The following is a 17,087-nucleotide window of genomic DNA, read 5'->3' as shown; positions in this document are numbered from 1 at the left end:
ACCGCGAGATCGTGACCTGGCTGAAGTCAGATGCTTAACCGACTGCGCCACCCAGGCGCCCCATATTTATTTATTTTGAGAGAAAGAGAGAGAGAGAGAGTGCGCACAAGCTGGGGTGGGGCAGAGAGAGGGAGAGACAGAATCCCAAGCAGGCTCTGAACCATCAGCGCAGAGCCCAATGTGGGGGCTTGAACTCACAAACTGAGAGCATGACCTGAGCGGAGCTCAAGAGTCAGGACACTTAACCGACTGTGCCACCCAGGCACCCCTAAATTAGGTGTCTTTAAACAGAAACACATAAAACAAGGTCATGTTCTGATTGATCAGTTGACGAAAAAATTGTGACCAGAGACTGGTAGGAATCTAGCCCTGTAGATGCATTGGCTCAATTTACTAATGCACTATTTGTGGTGATGACTTTATTAACTACTATGAATAATGAGAATCGACTGTATATGAAATAGGAATAATGATAGAGTCTAAACTTTGTGGGATTAAAGAGATAGTGTTTGTAAAGTACTCAGTACTGTTTGACACACAGTAAATACTTAATAAATATTGTTAATATTGTTAATGCGGATAAATGAGAAAGTGAGGGAGTAATTTTCCCCTACTCAGAGTTCCTTTTCCCTAGGGGCCAAGCTGAGGTTTTTCTGGCCCTTGGGCTGCACCCGTGGAGAGAATTGTGAGGAAGTCTGACCCATGGGGATGGGCTGGGGACCAGGACCTATAATAAAGAGCACCGCCCTTATGCAGACTCTATGTCATAGAGGCCCCAGCTGCCCTGGCCAGTAGTGCCCTCAGGCACACTACAGAAGCTCCCTGTGCCCATGGGGCCTTCTCAGCTTGCCCGTGCCCCTCGGCCCCGGGGCTTAAGATTCCGCTACCACAGGCCAGGGATGGGCTGGCCTAGGCCTCGATTTCCCAGGATGTTCAAGTGTAGCCGTAGAAGGTATCGGCAGAAACCCCAAGGCAGAACTCCTACCACTGCAGCCACCAATTTTGCCACCCTGGCCACAGATATCAACAACACTCACACCGTCACCACCACCAGTGTGTGGATCCTTCCACCACCAGGTTAGCCAAGGGCCCTGAGGCAGGGTGGGGGGGTTGGCAAAACAGAGCCATTAGTTTTCCCCCACTTTAGCCCTGCATAGGCATTCTAGGAGGCACACTCTGTGAGAAATACCACCCCAAAAGTATGGTGGGGTCTTGATAGCAGACATCCTAAAGGCTCAGAGCCTTAATGGAGGGCATATTGACTAAAAGCAGAGGGCTTGGGGGACTGTGAATCTAAGAGCAATAGAGCTTCCAGAACTTCTGTCTTCCTCACACTCTTCCCTTTCCTTCTTCTCCTTAGTTCTCAGACACCTCTGTCAACCTGGCAGCTTTCTGATCTTCTAGAAATGTCCAGAAACTAGTCCAGAAGCTTGGCTGTCTCCGGACCTGTATCTCCTAAGGGCCCTGGGTGGTTAACAGCAGACAAATACAATCAATTCTGCTCCAACTGCCTTACCCATTCCAAGGTGTTTCCAGATAAATATGCAGCAGGGTATGAGGGCAGGGTTGGGGCTGAATGCTCCCAGGGACGGGCTTTAGTGACAACAGCAGGGATCACAGTTAGGCAATGGAAGGACAGGACAAGGTCGGCAACACACACCATTTCTCCATCTTTGGCCTCAGCTTTTGATCTGCCCTGGGAGGTAGGGATCCTTCCTGCACTGCACAGGGAAAAGGGTCTCCATAGACATCTTGGAAGTTATAGGGAGCCAGATCCTTGAGGAGGGAGGTAGAGGCACAGATCAGAAAGAGATAGGATGAAAGAGATTTCACTACTTGAGTGTAACTCCACGAGTGCTTGAATGTGAGATGTTATGTGGCTCTGTGCCTATGATGGCCAGTGTGCAGAAGTAGCTGTTGGTGTGTGTGTCTGAGTGTGTGTGGAGATGGGAGTCTGAGCAGACATGTGTCTGAGTGTGCCTCTGCAATAGATTGTGACTTTGTGGCCGGCTGTGTGTCGAGGGTAAGGCTACTGGTGTGCCAGACAGAGGCTTCAGCTAAGAGGAATGAAGGTCAGGAGGGAGGGTGAGGGGCAGCCTGAAGGAGGAGAGGGTTGCTTCTGAGGAGGACTGGTCACCTTCAGCCCCCTAGCTGTTCCCCGAGGCCAGTGTTTTCCAGGACTGTCAGCTGAGCTGCGGTGGTTAGGGGTGGGGCAAGACTGAGTTTGAGTCCAGAAAGGGGGAGGGTGTTAAGCACTCTGGCCTGGGGATTTTCCATTTGGATTTCTGAGTGTGTGCCCATGTGTCATCAGGTGTAACTGCATTTCTGTGGGGTGTATCTCCATGGAATTGTGTCTCAGTGGTGGGAAACGTTGTGAGGGACTTGGTCTCTGAGGTGTCACTTTATGCCTGGGTGTGTGTCCAGGGCTCCCTTCCCTGAGGGGTGGGGGTGAAAGTGAAGTCTGAGAGCTTTGGCCTGGCCTCCTGGGGTTTAAGAAGCCTGTGAGGAAAAAATGAACTGTGTCTGTGTCCTTCCACTCTAAGGCTTGCCAGAGACTGGGACCCTGAGAGGAGGAAGCGGCAGAGAATTCACTGACACATCATGCCCAGGCAGTGCTGGCTGGGGTGGGGGGAAGGGGGAGGCAGGAAGGTGGCTGGGCTAGCACCCAAGGTCCACAGAGGGGCCCACACATATAAAGACACATGCCACAGTCCATGAACATATGCAGACATGTAAATATAAGTAGACTCACAGACACACAAAGCAACAAATACAGGTGCATGCAAGTACATACTTATAAACAGAGATAAACACTGACACTAATGCACATGGTCCTCCCCACAAGGCATATGTAACAGCACATACACATGCCTACAAATGAACACACAGACATGCATGCATCTGGACAAGCACATAAGCATATAGATAGAAACATGCAATCACACTCATGCAAACCCAGGCACACGTAGACACCTGCACACGTGCAGACACACTCACCAGACTTCCCTGCCCCTGCAGCCCAGGAACCCAGAAGCTTCCCTCCCCTAGCAGAGTGTGTGTGTGTGTGTGTGTGTGTGTGTATGTGTGTGTGTGTGTGTATGCCCACACTTGTGTCTGTGTGTATCTGTGTCTGTGAGGATGTGTGTGTATGTGTGTGAGTGAGGGGGGTGCTGAGCTGTGGGAACCTGATGACATCATCTCTTCTGGCTATTTTTAGCTCCCTCTGCAATGACGGGCTTCTCCGCGGCCCCTCCCCCTCCAGGCTCCCAGAGGCAGCTGCAGCCAGAGGGCACCCACCACTCCAGTCTAGGTGACCCTTGGATGACTGGGTACAGCTCACTCATTCTCACCCCAGCAGGGCTCCCTGGAGGTTGAGAACCCCAGAGGAAGAGGCCTGGGCCATGTGGCAGCCTGGAGCAGGAGCCTGGTTAGGTGAGCACACCCGGCTGGTCTCCAGCCCCTAGGGTGCCTCTGCTTCTGCTTTTCAGTCTGAAACTCTGTCTCAGGCAGTAGTGCCTGCCATGTGCCAGGGAGGGTGCCAAGTCTGGAGATACAGCAGTGTGCAAGACAGCAGGAGTTCTTCCTGGTGGGTGTTACAGCTCGGTGGGAGACAGACATTAAACAGACCACACAGGCACCGCACCAAACTGTGGCAAGAACTCTGAACATTAGTAACAAGGGGACTCAGTCCGGGATGATGGATGTTCTCTGTCTCTTTCTGTCTCATGAGATAGCCTGAGGACACCAGAGGGGCACCCTCCTTTACCTTGCACCTTCTACCCCAACAAGCACACTCCAGAACAGAGCTTCCTTCTCACACCCCAGGCTGTGCTTCCAACATTGCGCCCACCCACCACCCAAGTGGGGAGCCACTGTTATTCATGGACCCTTTGTTCTGGAGCCTCCTCACAGTTGACCCCTGTGAGTCAGGCCAGTCCTTAGTCCTCCATCTGCAGATGAGAAAACTGAAACAGAGAGGGGCAGTGCTGGACCACACCTCCTGGTGCTGGGCAGGGGAGACTGCAGGCTGACAGAGGAGGAAGTGGTGGTGGCACAGCTCCGAGTAAGAGCAAGTGGTGGGGGCAGAAGGGCAGGAGGAAGAGGACAGTGGCCTGAGGGGTCCCGGCCCAGAGAAGGCTTCCCGCTCCAGCCAGCTTCTGGGCAGCCACCGGAAAATCGGGTTTGGCAGCTTCAGCCAAGCGCCTGGGGGCTGGAGGAGAGGTCCAGACAGCTCTGGGGAGGCTGCCTGGGGGCGGGCCCGTCCTCCATCCCAGAGTCCAGCCAAGCTGTCCTGTTGTGGGAGCATTTTGTAAAACTGGGACCTTTTGGAGTGTTGGGAGAACAGCTCTGGGCTGCAAGCTGGAGCTCAGAATTCCAGTCCTTGCTCTGTCCCAAACCCTAGTGTGATCCTTGGAAAGTCCTGTCCCCTTTCTTGGCCTCAGGTGGCCCTCCCAGGAAGGACCCCTGGAGGATCAAGTTCCCCATCCCCAATTTCTGCCCTCTGGGTTTTCCTGGGAGTCTGAGTCAGGCACAGAAACACAAAGTCAATGGGTAGGGACGAGACCAGACCACTCCCAGGGCGCCAGGCTGGAGGTCCCTTGTCACCAATGGGTCAATGGCAGGAAGCCCAGCTCCAGCCTTACAATGCAATACCGGTCACCCCACCCTGACCAGTACCCTCACCCACACCCCCGCTTCCGTCCTCTGTTCCTTCCTCACCTTCGGAGAAAGCTACAGGGCTCCCTAGGGAATCTCCCATACTTACTTCATTGGCTACCTGCCCTGCCCTGTACTCAGCCCTCCCTCCCCCTCTGCCCATTTGACGGGGCCAGCCTCCCAGTTAACTTTCTTTCCCGGATCCTGGGGCGGGGCAGGCCAGGGAGGAAAGGAAGCTGGGTGGAAGGGCTGCAAAGGAGCCTGCTTTTCCTGCTACACTCAAACACTTGCAGCCCAAATGACTTGGGGGGAGGGAGGTGGACTGAATGCTGGGCTGCCCTGAAGCCCCAGGGGAAGTGGGAATGTTACCTTTACCTATCTAATCATCTCCTTCCCTGCCTTCAGTGAATTCAGAGAAGGGAGCCCAGAACTGAGACTTCCATCCTGTGGAAAACAAACACAGAAACCCAGGACAAGTGAATCCTGGTTATTGTCACTAAGTCAATGACAAATTCATGAAACACACAAAAAAACATAAAATTCTAAATGCATAGAATCCAGAGTCATGGAATCTTAGCATCACAGAATTCTAGCATGGTGAAATCTGAGTTACAGAATCAGGAATATAGAATTCTGGCATCACTGACTCCCAGATCACAAGGTTAGAGTATCCTTGAATTAGAAGTCTTGAGAAATCAATTAGTGAAATCCTTACCTTCAGGTGAATGTCTAAACTAGAGGATTCCCAGGTACCTGAGTGGCTCAGTCCATTAAGCCTCTGACTCTTGATTTCAGCTCAGGTCATGATCTCTCAGTTTGTGGGTTTGAGTCCCACATGGGGCTCTGTGCTGATGTGCAGAGCCTGCTTAGGATTCGCTCTCTCTCCCTTTCTCTGCCCATTCTCTCTCTCTCTCTCTCTCTCTCTCTCAAAATAAATGAATTTAAAAAATAAATAAACTAGAGGTTCCCCCATTGGGGATGGGCAAAGGAGTTCACACATGAACACTAAGAAGGAGGCGGAGAGCTCAGGACATATGAGCTTAGGATAAGTTAAGAAGCCTGTAATAAACCAGACAGAGGACAGACAACTTCCGAGAGGACATATCTTGGTTCCTGAGGATGAGGGGGGTGGGGTGGCAGGAGAGGGAGAGAGAGAGGGGAACTAGAAGAAGAAGAAGAAGAAGAAGAAGAAGAAGAAGAAGAAGAAAACCTAGCCTAGAGAAAAAATTATCAAGTCACAAGTACACCAGCCACAATGCCCCCGATTTCTTCAAGAGTGGGAATAACACCAGCCCCAAGACATTTTCAAAGGTTAGTAATGGAATGGCAAGCCACGTCTGACTTTTTTGGGAAGAAAAGTACTAAGTAGAAAATATTTCATATACCACAATTTCTTGGGGCTGCTGGGAACAGCAGACTCTCCAAAGAAGATGCTGAGCCATGAACAAATCATGCTGTGGGGTGGGGTGGGGTGCAGAGCCCCTAGCAAGGCCTTGGTAAGGGACCTTGTGGAGGGCATCTGCCTGGGGTGGTGCTGGGAGAAGTATCTCCGAAGAAGGAGCCAAAGTTGAGGCAGCACTTGGTGTGGGGACTCTTGTCAGTATGGGAACTCAGTAAACAACAGGGATATTTACCTAGCATTTCTGGGAAACTACTGCAAACTCAGGAACCCAGAAGGAGCAGTTCCAGAGAGAAGCAAATGCCAAGCCCTTCTGGGCATGGGAAACAGGGCAATGTCAGTTGGAGACCCTCTTGTTCGGCTGTCAGTCCTTGGATTCAGCTCAATACCTCAGCCCCGACCTCAGCCCCGACCTCGGCCCACATCCCCATTTGCCTCCCTCTCCCTGCTTGCCTGCCATTCTACCTACCTCCATCTGCTATATGACCTTTGGCAAATTGTGTCCCTCAAACATCCTTTGCTTTCTTTTGAAGTCTATAATTGGGTCCTACGCACAGGTTTTATTATTTCATAGTCCTGGTTTTGTCCAGATCAGTTCCATTTTAGACGTCTGCATTCCCAGCTTCCAGAGAAAGGGTCAGGCAGCTTCAGGGAAAATGGAGGGAATAGGGAATATAAATAATACTTACATTTGCCATCCTACATGTGTCAGTTCCTATGACAGGTGTTTTATAAATCTTATAGGATGCTCACAACCACTGTGTATATAAATCATTGCTGCCATTTTATAGATGAAGGAACTGAGGCTCGAAGAAGATAAATTAACATGCCTAAGGTCATTCAGCTAGGGAGGACTGGAAACTCAGCTAGGTGTCCTAACTTGAGGGCTGTGTTTTCAGATTAGCATTAATCCATGTGGCTTCAAGGGGTAAAGTGAAGGTAATCCATGTGGCTGACCCCGAATTTAAGGAGTTCCTTTAAAGGAAGTGTGCAATAGGGGCTGACAGCCTGTGCTGTGAGAGAGCTGAACTGAGTCTCCTCTTGGGGACTCTGGGTGTTCTCAACTCAGATTGGAGAGAGCTGGGGTGGGGTGGGTGTGTAGGGGGTTGGAGTGGAGAGTAGGGTGGTCCTGGGCTGGTCTTCAGGGGGTTAAGGGACTGCTGCCACTGTTCCTGGAGATAGTGTGTATCGGTTGGAGAGGGGCTGTGAATGGGGGGTTCTTCACTTTCTGGGATGGCCTAACCAACCACACACCCCCACCCCCACTACGCACCCCCACCCCTGCTGGCACTGGTTGTCAGGCCCCTGGAACCTTGGGGGCAGGGGACTTTCCAGCTGGGTTAGCATCATGGTGTGTTGTCACTAGACTCACCTCCTTGAAGTTCCTAGAAACTTTTGGATTCCTAAGCTTCATCAACCTTGCACAGTTGCCTCTGTTTTTTTGTTTTTGTTTTGTTTTGTTTTGTTTTGTTTTAAGAGAGAGAGGGCACAAGTGAGCGAGGGACGGAGAGAGAGGGAGAGAGAGAAGTGTAGCTCTTGTTCACTCGATGCAGGCCTCAAACTCACGAACTATGAGATCACGAACTGAACCAAGGGCTGATGCTTAACTCCCTGAGTCACCCAGGGGCTCCTACAGTTGCCTCTGTTAACTGACTCAAGTGGAAGTGGAAGAATTTTAAATGGAACCCTGACCCCTGCCCTTCCCAATATTGGTCATTATATGAGGCTTGGGGATCCAGGAAGTCACTGGCTCACAGGGTCAGAGCTGGAGGCAACCCTGGGGACCATTTCATCCAAATCCTTCACTGTAAGGGTGAGGGAGGAGTTTGAAGTTCAGAAAGGGAGAGGACTTGCCAAAGATCACACAGCAGCCAGTACTGTCCCCACCAAGTCCCAGACACTCCCATTGGCACTGAGGACACAGTTGAATCGGTCCTGACTCTTTTTCTTGAAAACTTGCAGTCTAACAGAGAAAACAGGCTTGGTAGATACACCAAGAGAAGTGTCAGGGCTAAAAGAGAAGTCCAGACTTTGTACACTGGGGGCCTAGAGAGGCAGGGGCACTGACCCTTAGGCTTCAGTGAAGATCTTTAGGTGGTTTTAGAGCTGGGCTTAAAGAGGGAGCAATATTTTAGCTGATAAAAAGGGGTAAAAGACTTTGTGGCTGAGAGACAGCATGAGCAGCCTCACAGAAAGATATGAATGAATTGCCCTGCAAAGACTGGCCATGTGGGTGGAGTGGAAGTCTGATGGCCTATAGTCTAAGCCAAGGCTAGGACCTGAGGTCAGGACTGTCTGCTCTATGAGCACACAGTAGTCACAGAGGTTCAGGCCACCGGGATACAAGGGCTCCCGCGGCGGTAGGGGGATCTCAGAAGACCACGGCTGGGAGAGTCTTAGCAGTATGGGTGGGGATTGCTAGGCTCTCCCACCCTCCGGGCCGCGCTGTTTCCTTTCATCCAAGTTACACACATGCACAGAAAACCTCTGTCCCCACTTCCTTCGACGAGGACCCAAGCCCAGGCTGAGGTCCGGCCCAGCCAAGGAGAGGAGATTACTCCCCACTAGCTGGCTTCCTGCCCCAGCTTTCGCGGCCAGGGCACACACCTCTTCCCTTTAAGCAGCTTCCCTCCCACTCCCCACTGCTCCTAAACCCGCCACTGGGCCGGGACGGGTCGGGGACGTCCTCCGCTTTGGAACTTCGGTGGCCGCGAGCCCGCCCCTGCTGATGTGATGCAAATCCGCTCCGGATTTATTCTCAGGCATCCTTTCCGTCAAGTGCGACGCACCCGGCGCCAGCACTTGTCTGGAAGTGCCTGCCTCCTCCGGCCCTGACCCAAGGGCGCCAGGGCCTTGAACTGGGTGGGGGACGGGGGCGGTAGTTTCCCATTTAGCAGCTCCCGCGGTTGCAGCCGGGGACGCGGTGGAAGCCCGGCAGTTGGGCTGCTGAGGCAGCCAGGGGCCTGGGGGCGGGGCTGTAATTTAACCGCGCCGGGTGCCTCGGGTGCGCTGAGTGGGCAGCCGGAAGCCGCGGTGCGGAAGACCAGAGGCTTAGGAGTGTGAGGGTGGGGGGCACCTGGGGCGGGCGGGACCGTGGCCTCGAGGTCCCGGCCTGAGGTTTGGGTACAGAGGTGAGAAGGTGTGGGGCTGGAGAGCGTGGGGGTGGAGCGAGGGGGAATCCCGGGCCTTGGGAGGGGCCGCCCCAAGCCTGAGCGCCGCTCGTCACCTCGCCTGGTCTCTGGATTCTGGTTTGTGTACAGATGTGGTCTGTGCACTAAGAACCAATTCGACCCGTCCCTGTCCTCATCTCGCCGGGGAAAGTAAGCTGTAGTTACACCTCAGAGGACCGAGAGCCTGGTACTACTAGGGACTGGATGGAAGCGGGAGTGGGGGTGCTCGGTGCACTCCCAAGAGCTCCAGATTCAGGAAACTGCAGGAAGGGTGTGAACAGTTTATATAAAATGCTATCCAAATCAGCATGTATATATAGGCATAGAGTACTGGCGCTTACTTTGCCTACTGCATGCCAGACCAAGGGAATTCACCAAAATGACAAAAAGAAGAGTAATTCTTACCTTTTTCTTGGTACTTTCATAATCAGAAAAGAACAATGCAGATTTTTTTATTAAGGAAAAAAAAAAGTAAATAGACCTGAGTTTCAGCACTACTAAGCACTTATTTGGCCTTGGTAGTTTTGCTTCAACTTCTATAAGCCTCAGTTCTCTTACCTGTAAAGTAGTAATAGGAGAGCCTAGACACAGGGTTTGCTGTGAAGATTAGATGAGTTAAGGTATCAAAGGTGCTTGGAACAGTGCTCAGTAAGTGGCAACAAGGGGAACACTTAATCTAGTTTGGGAGTGTGTGGGGAATGGAGGAGCAAAAAGCCTTCTGGAAGAATGGAAATCTGAGCTAAGTCTTATATGAAAAGGAGCTAGTCAGTGGAAAAGAGAGGAAGAGAAGAACATTAATGACAGGGAATGACATGAGCAAAAACAGGCAGGTGAGAAACAGGACAGTGAATTTGGGGAAACTACAGACATGAGGCAAGGAGTGGAGATGAGGTTAGAAAGGTAAGCTAGGACCAAACTGGGGCAAGGTGGGGGACTTACAATTACTGAGGCTGGTTTTCTGAGAGCTATTGAGGCATCTTCATCAGTGGCAGGAGGAGATGTGCAGGGTAGAGGCCAGGAGACCTGTGAAGAGGTGGGTAGTGGCACGAACTACAGCAGCAGCCCTAGGATGGGAGGAAATGGATGGATCTGAGAGGTAGAAATGACAGGACTTGGTGATGGAATGAGAGACATAAGTGAGAAGGAGTGGTGAGGACCATATCCTGATCTCCAATTTGAGTCCCCTGCGTGATGCTATTCTCTGAGATAGGGAGCAGGAAGGGTAATACGTTTGAGGGGAAGCTGAATTCAGTTTTGGACATGTCTGTGGCCACACCCCTGGACAGACCCTTAATAATTGGGGTCTTGCCATCCCACCTGGCAATTACTCTGTCCAGAAGATGGGAGAGGTATCATTAGCCACTGCTGGCTGGCTGTTCCCTGGCTGCGGCTGGCTGGAGATCTGGGTGGGGAGGTTGGGGGGGGGGGGGTGCCTGCCACCACAATGCTGGGCCTAGTGAGTATTCTCTTGTGGTTCTGGGCTGCTAGACAATTTCTTTGGGCACAATCATGTTACAGGAGCTTGAGGATTGGGTTGTCAGGTCCTGGGATGGGGGCAGTTCTGTGTGCTGCTGAGATTACTGTCTCCATTTTACAGTTGAGGAAACTGAGGTTCAGGAATTGAGTGACAAGAATCAGGAAGTGAACCAAGGTCTGTGTGATGTCTTCTCACAGTACCAGCTGCCACATCACCACATTTGCTCTGAGGGGCAAGGAAAGTACCCAGAGCCATGACTCCTTAGGGGAGAAATGTAATATGGAGAGGCAGTGGGGATCAGGGAAGGAGGCACAGAAAGCTTCCTGGAGGTGGTGCCATTTGTGTTGTCATAGAAACATAATCTTGTTTTCTGTCTCCCAGTCCAGCAATCTTTGGCAACCAGCCATTGCCTGCAGTGAGGGAGACCTTGTCATCTGAGGGGCCTCTAGGTAGAATGTGTCCACAGAACCCAAAAAGTGGTAGGTTGGAATTCTTGCAGGCATTTCAGGCCTGAAATGGGGGCACATTTACCTGTCTCTGGCATCCATCAGCCTGGACAGCCCTTCTGCACTGGCACTTCACTGGCAGTTGGAAGCCCAGTGCCTACTCATTTTCATATCAGGGTTCAGCACAAGTTTATGTTCCATTCCCAGGTTTTGTTTTACTTAGAAAAAAAAAAAAAGAGGCATCATGTGATGAAGTGATGGATTTTAAGGGAGGACTGGCAAATACAGGAAAAACTGATCTTCCTGTGAATGATGGGAGAAAAGTTGTAAGACACAAAAAATGTTGCTGATCTTTTTTTTTTTTTTTAATTTTTAAATGTTTATTTTTGAGACAGAGACAGAGCATGAGCAGGGGAGGGGTAGAGTGAAAGGGAGATACAGAATCTGAAGCAGGCTCCGGGCTCTGAGCTGTCAGCACAGAGCCCGACGCGGGGCTCAAACTCATGAACTGTGAGATCATGACCTGAGCCGAAGTCAGACCCTTAACCAGCTGAGCCACCAAGGCGCCCCTAAATATTGCTGATCTTAATTTGTCACCCACCAAGTGTTTTTCCCCAGGTGTCCAAATGATTGAGACAGACTGACATGGTAAGTGGGCAGCCAAATTCTCAGGAGCTAAGAAGGGGTTACTTTCAAACAAGGTTTAAATAATTTTTGCTCATTGTGGAAAACATAAGCAAGTAAGAAGAAAAAAATGTATATAAAGCATCCAGCAAATAGAGATAAACAGTACTAGCATTTTTATATATTTATTCTTTTTCATTTCTGGGCACATGTGGCTTTCTTCTACATGGTTAATACACTGTGTAGACAATTTTGTATCTTGCTTTCTTACTCAACGAATTTATATGAACTATCTCACATCATTTAATTTGGTCACTGCACAATCTTCTACTATATGGAGTTGCTATATTTTATTTTACCAATCTCTAATCCTTACAATTAGAGATTTTCTTTCCTTCTTCTTTTCCCTCTTTTTTAAAAAACAAGTTACTTTAATGTTTATTTATTTGGGGGGGGGACAGAGGGAGAGAGGGAGAGAGAGTATCCCAAGCAGGCTTCTCACCATCAGCTCAGAGCCCAATGCGGGGCTCGATCTGACGAACCCATGAGATCATGACCTGAGCCAAAATCAAGAGTCAGATGCTTAACTGACTGAGCCACCCAGGTGCCCTTCTTTTCCCTTTTCTTTCTTTCTTTTTTGTTATTATAAGAACTCTGTGATGAAAATCTTGATGCATAAATCTTTATCCGTATTTTGCATTATTATAATTATATATATATATATATATATATATATAATTTTTTTACAAATTTTTCTAGAAGTGGAATTACTGGGTTAGAGGATCAAAGTATTTTTAGGGGTACCTGCATGGCTCAGTCAGTTAAGCAATATCCAACTCTTGATTTCGGCTCAGGTCATGATCTCATGCTTCATGAGTTCAAGCCTGGCACTGAGCCCCACACCAAGCCCTGCATCCAGCCCTGCATCAGGCTCAGTGCTGACAGTGCAGATCCTGCTTGGATTCTCTCTCTCTCTCTGCTCCTCCCCTGCTTGTATGCTCTCTCTCTCTCTCTCAAAAATAAATAAACTTTAAAAAATATTTTTAGAGATCTTGATATGTATTTCCAAAATGCTTTCCAGAAAGAAAGGTTCTGCCACTTACACTCCATCACCCTGACAGAAGTGTTAACATTAAAAAGAAAGATCTTGCTAATTTGTTAAGTGAAAAATGGAATCTCAGTTTTTTGGTGCTGAGCAGTTTCTTGAAGGTCAGAGCAACATAAATCTACTAGGTCAATGATTTGGTCCAATCTGGCAAATTCATCTACTGTTGAGAAACTGGTAGGGTTTGGCCCTTGTTGTGAACATGTATTGCTTTTACCTGCCTGGAATTCTCTCTTCCTTTTGGTTATAGTCTTCATTCACTTCAGAGGTGAGTTCATGGAAGGCTTCCTGGAGGAAGTGGCATTGGGCTGACCTTTGAAGAAAGGTTTTTCGAGCAAAGCAGGCCCAAGAGAATAACTGGCAAAGTGCTGTGGCACTTCAGAGGTGAGTTCATGGAAGGCTTCCTGGAGGAGGTGGCATTTGGGCTGACCTTTGAAGAAAGGTTTTTCATGGATGCAGATGAGGAGGAAAGGACATTCTAGAAGGAAGAAAAAGGTATGAGCATGGGCACAGAGGCTGGCATGCCCAAGTCACATGGGGAAGTGGGAATTGCCTGGTATGGTGTAAGCATAGTGTGTTGGAAGGTGAGAAGTAGGGACACAATTTTGAAGGGATTTACTGTCAAGTTAAGGAGTTTGGACTTTGTCAATGATATAGAGCTGTTAAACATTTTTAGGCGGGGAGTGATATGGTCATGACTGTGTTTTAGAATGATCTGTCTGGCTATAAAGGAGGAGGGCTTAAGTCAGCTTACAGGGATACAAGGGATGGTAGCAGGGACCCAGTGCAGAGGCTATAACAGCTGCCCTGGTGAGAACTGATGAGACCTTAGAAATGGAGATGGAGAGGAAGGATGATAGATGTGCAGGGAGAAACAGGATACTCTAACTGGTCTCTAAGGATCATCAGGGAACATGTAGGAATCGCCCAAATATGGCTACAATGAAATTATGCTTTTAACTCTTCTGAAATTGGGCTTTGGCAATTAAGGTCAGCTATTTTCAGTCCCACCCCATGGAAAGATTTTTCAGAAAGGGGAGATGGATAGGAGTAACATGTGTCTGCCCGGGCACCTTCCTGTTTTGGGATTTGATAACTGCATGAAACTTTAGCAGCTTGGGGCACTCTAGCCATCACTCTGTCCTTCAGGGGTCAACTTTCTGGACAGGGAGTTCTTGAAGCGGCTTGAATTGAGAGATGTGGAGAATTGAGTTTTGGCCCTAGGAATGTCAGGCTTAAATCTCTGTAAACTGGGAGCAGATAATGCTATGATTCCCACATAATCTTTTCAAAAGGCTGTTTTGACTTTCTAAATGATCTATCTAGCTGAAGAACGAAATCAAAGATCATCCAAAATTCGATAATTTGGGGGAATCCGAGATCTGCCATGCTGCCAATTCCTTTAAATGAGGAAAGTCAAGCCAGACCCTGGGCTTCAGGATTTATGGTACCATTTGGCATAGTATCAATATCAGGAGGCTGGGGGGCTCTGGCCTTAAATATGGGTGACTACTTAGTGACCTCCTCTGGAATTTTCCCATCCACAGACGGCAAGGTGTCGTGTGGGCTGACTCTGGGGTGGAAGGAATTAGAGGGAGGGGATCCGGCAGATGATAATCATAATAGCCCAGCTGAGCATTTTTCAGCTTCGAGCATTTTTACCCACATTAGCTAATTAACTGACGGTTTGTCCAAGTGGAGATGAGGGATGGTAGGAGACAGGGAGCTCATGCCTGATCACGCTTCCAGGGTCTGGAGGGGACTGATAACGTGACTGCAGTACTAGGGCCAGAGTGTTTGGACAGGGGCTAATGGACAGGAGCTAATTCACAGGCTCTTGGGCCCATGTGCATGATGGTCAGCTGGTTTGCCTGAGACAGGGTGATAAATGCCCCATTCAGTCCGGGAGCATTCACGGTCAGAGAGACCCAGTCAGACCCCGTTACTGATCTGATGACAAGTGCACGGGGTATTAGCTGCTTCATCACAGATGTCTTCTCTGGAGAACTGTCTCTGTGTCCAGGAAACTGAATGAGATTCTTCACGGTCAGAGATGGTGCATATGATTTTTTTTTAAATAGGAAAATTTCACATCAGAACCCAGTCAGTGATAAATTCCTATTATTCACTATTTATCTTCTGTCAGAAAAAACAGAAAGGACATGCACATTTACAGAAATGAGTGTGTTAGCACAGCTCATACTAAATCAGTGTAGGCATCTATAATTTCACATTTTAAAATTCACTTTAAAAATTTTATGTAAGTAAAACCTACCAATTTTTGTGTACATTTCCATGGATATAGACCAAGGGTTAGCGAACTTAACTATAAAGAGCTAGGTAGTAAATATTTTAGGCTTTGTGGATATACAATCTCTGTCATAAATACTCAACTTTGCCTTTGGAATGCCACAACATCCACAGATAATACATAAATAAATGAGCATGACTTTATGCACACTGAAATTTGAATTTATATAATTTTCATGAAATATTATTCTTTTGATTTTTTATTTTTTCCCCCCAATCATTAAAAAATCTAAAAACTATTCTTAGCTTGTGGGGCATACAAAGACAGGTGGTGGGCTGAATTTAGCCCTTGGGCTATAACTTTCTGACCTCTGGCTTAAGCCGGGGTTTCTCAGCCTTGGCACTATTGACATTTGGGGCCAGATACTTCTTGGCTGCAGGGCTTGCTCTGTTGTCTTGTAGAATGTTTAGCAGCATCCCTGGCCTCTACCCAAAGGTGCCAATAGCATCCCCTCTCCCTTTGAGTTGTGGTAAGTAAAAATGTTTCTAGCCCTTGCCAAATGTCTCCTAAGGAGCAGAATTGCTCCCAGTTGAGAATCATTGGTTTAAACAATCGTATACAGCCATCTAACCACCACTACAGTCAAGATACAGAGCAGTTCTTGGATGTTAGGATGATCTGGCTGCGACATCTGTCACCTCATTTATCTCCAGGGTTGATTTGGCTGATCTGGGTAGCTTGGCGGGTGTCCCCTTCCACCCTCACTGCTCCAGGTGCATCCCTCCAGAAGCTGCACACTCAGTGGAAGAGGACAACCTTCCCCAATAGAGGAGGACAGATTTTTGGTCAAGAGTATACGAGTAGCTGAGCTCCTGTGCTAGAACCTCCAAACAAGCTCTCAAGATACAGAACAGTTCTATTATCCAGAAAAATGTCTCTCGTACTACCCTTTTATAGTCAATACCTCCCTTCATCCCAGTTCCTGGTAGTCATTATTTTCTGTTCCTATAATTTTATATTTTTCTGAACAACATATAAATAGAATCATACAGCAAGTCGCCTTTTGAGTTTGGTCTCTTCTTTTTTTAAATGTTTATTTATTTTTGTGAGAGAGTGGGGGAGGCCAGGGCAGGAGGACAGAGAATCCAAAGCAGGATCTGTGCTGACAGCAGAGAGCCCGATGTGGGGCTTGAACTCACAAACAGCAAGATCATGGTCTGAGCCGAAGTTGGTTGCTTAACCAACTGAGCCACCCAAATGCCCCTTGAGTTTGGCTTCTTTTACCCAGTGTAATGCATTTGACGTTCATTTAGGTTGTTGAGTGTATCAGTAATTTATTCTTTCTTATTGCTGAGTAGTATTTGTCTATATGGATATACCAGTTTGTCTACTCACCAGTTAAAAGATATTTGTGTTTCCAGTTTTTTGTGATTATGAGGAAGCTGCTTTACACATTTGTGTGCAGGTTTTTGTGTGAATGTAAATCTTCATTTTTCTTAGGTAAGTACCTAGGAGTGGAATTTATGGGTCATATGATAATTGTATGTTTAATTTTATAATAAAGTGTTAAACTGTTTTCCAAAGTGGCTGTACCATTTTATCTTTTTTAATTTTTATTTTTTTAAATTTTTTAAATGTTTATTTTTGAGAGATAGAGAGAGACAGAGACAGAGACAGAGGGTGATTAGGGGAGGGGCAGAGAGAGAGGGAGACACAGAATCCAAACCAGGCTCCAGGCTCTGAGCTGTCAGCACGGAGCTGGACATGGGGCTCAAACTCACAAACTGCGAGATCATGACCTGAGCCAAAGTCACGTGCTTAACCGACAGAGCCACCCAGGCACCCCATGGCTGTACAATTTTAAATTTACACTGACCATGTAAGAGAGTTTCATCTGCTCCATATTCTCACCAGCCCTCAGTATTATTAGGGTTGTTTTTCTTTGTAGCCATTCTAATA

At 48.3% G+C, this 17,087-nt stretch overlaps 1 protein-coding gene across 1 annotated transcript; it reads left to right on the top strand.

The window, feature by feature from the left end:
* The first annotated feature begins 781 nt into the window (after nt 1–781).
* Nucleotides 782–1,507, top strand: P3R3URF (PIK3R3 upstream open reading frame). The gene is made up of 2 exons (XM_043574856.1): nt 782–1,077; nt 1,361–1,507. The coding sequence occupies exons 1-2, from the start codon at nt 831–833 to the stop codon at nt 1,402–1,404; spliced, it is 291 nt and encodes a 96-aa protein (XP_043430791.1). The 5' UTR covers nt 782–830; the 3' UTR covers nt 1,405–1,507.
* Nucleotides 1,508–17,087: the final 15,580 nt, after the last annotated feature.

This window comes from Prionailurus bengalensis, chromosome C1 (genome assembly GCF_016509475.1).
Source record: "Prionailurus bengalensis isolate Pbe53 chromosome C1, Fcat_Pben_1.1_paternal_pri, whole genome shotgun sequence".
Classification (NCBI taxonomy): Eukaryota; Metazoa; Chordata; class Mammalia; order Carnivora; family Felidae; genus Prionailurus; species Prionailurus bengalensis.
Note: the sequence above shows the minus strand (reverse complement) of the source record. Positions and strands in the feature narration are given on the sequence as shown.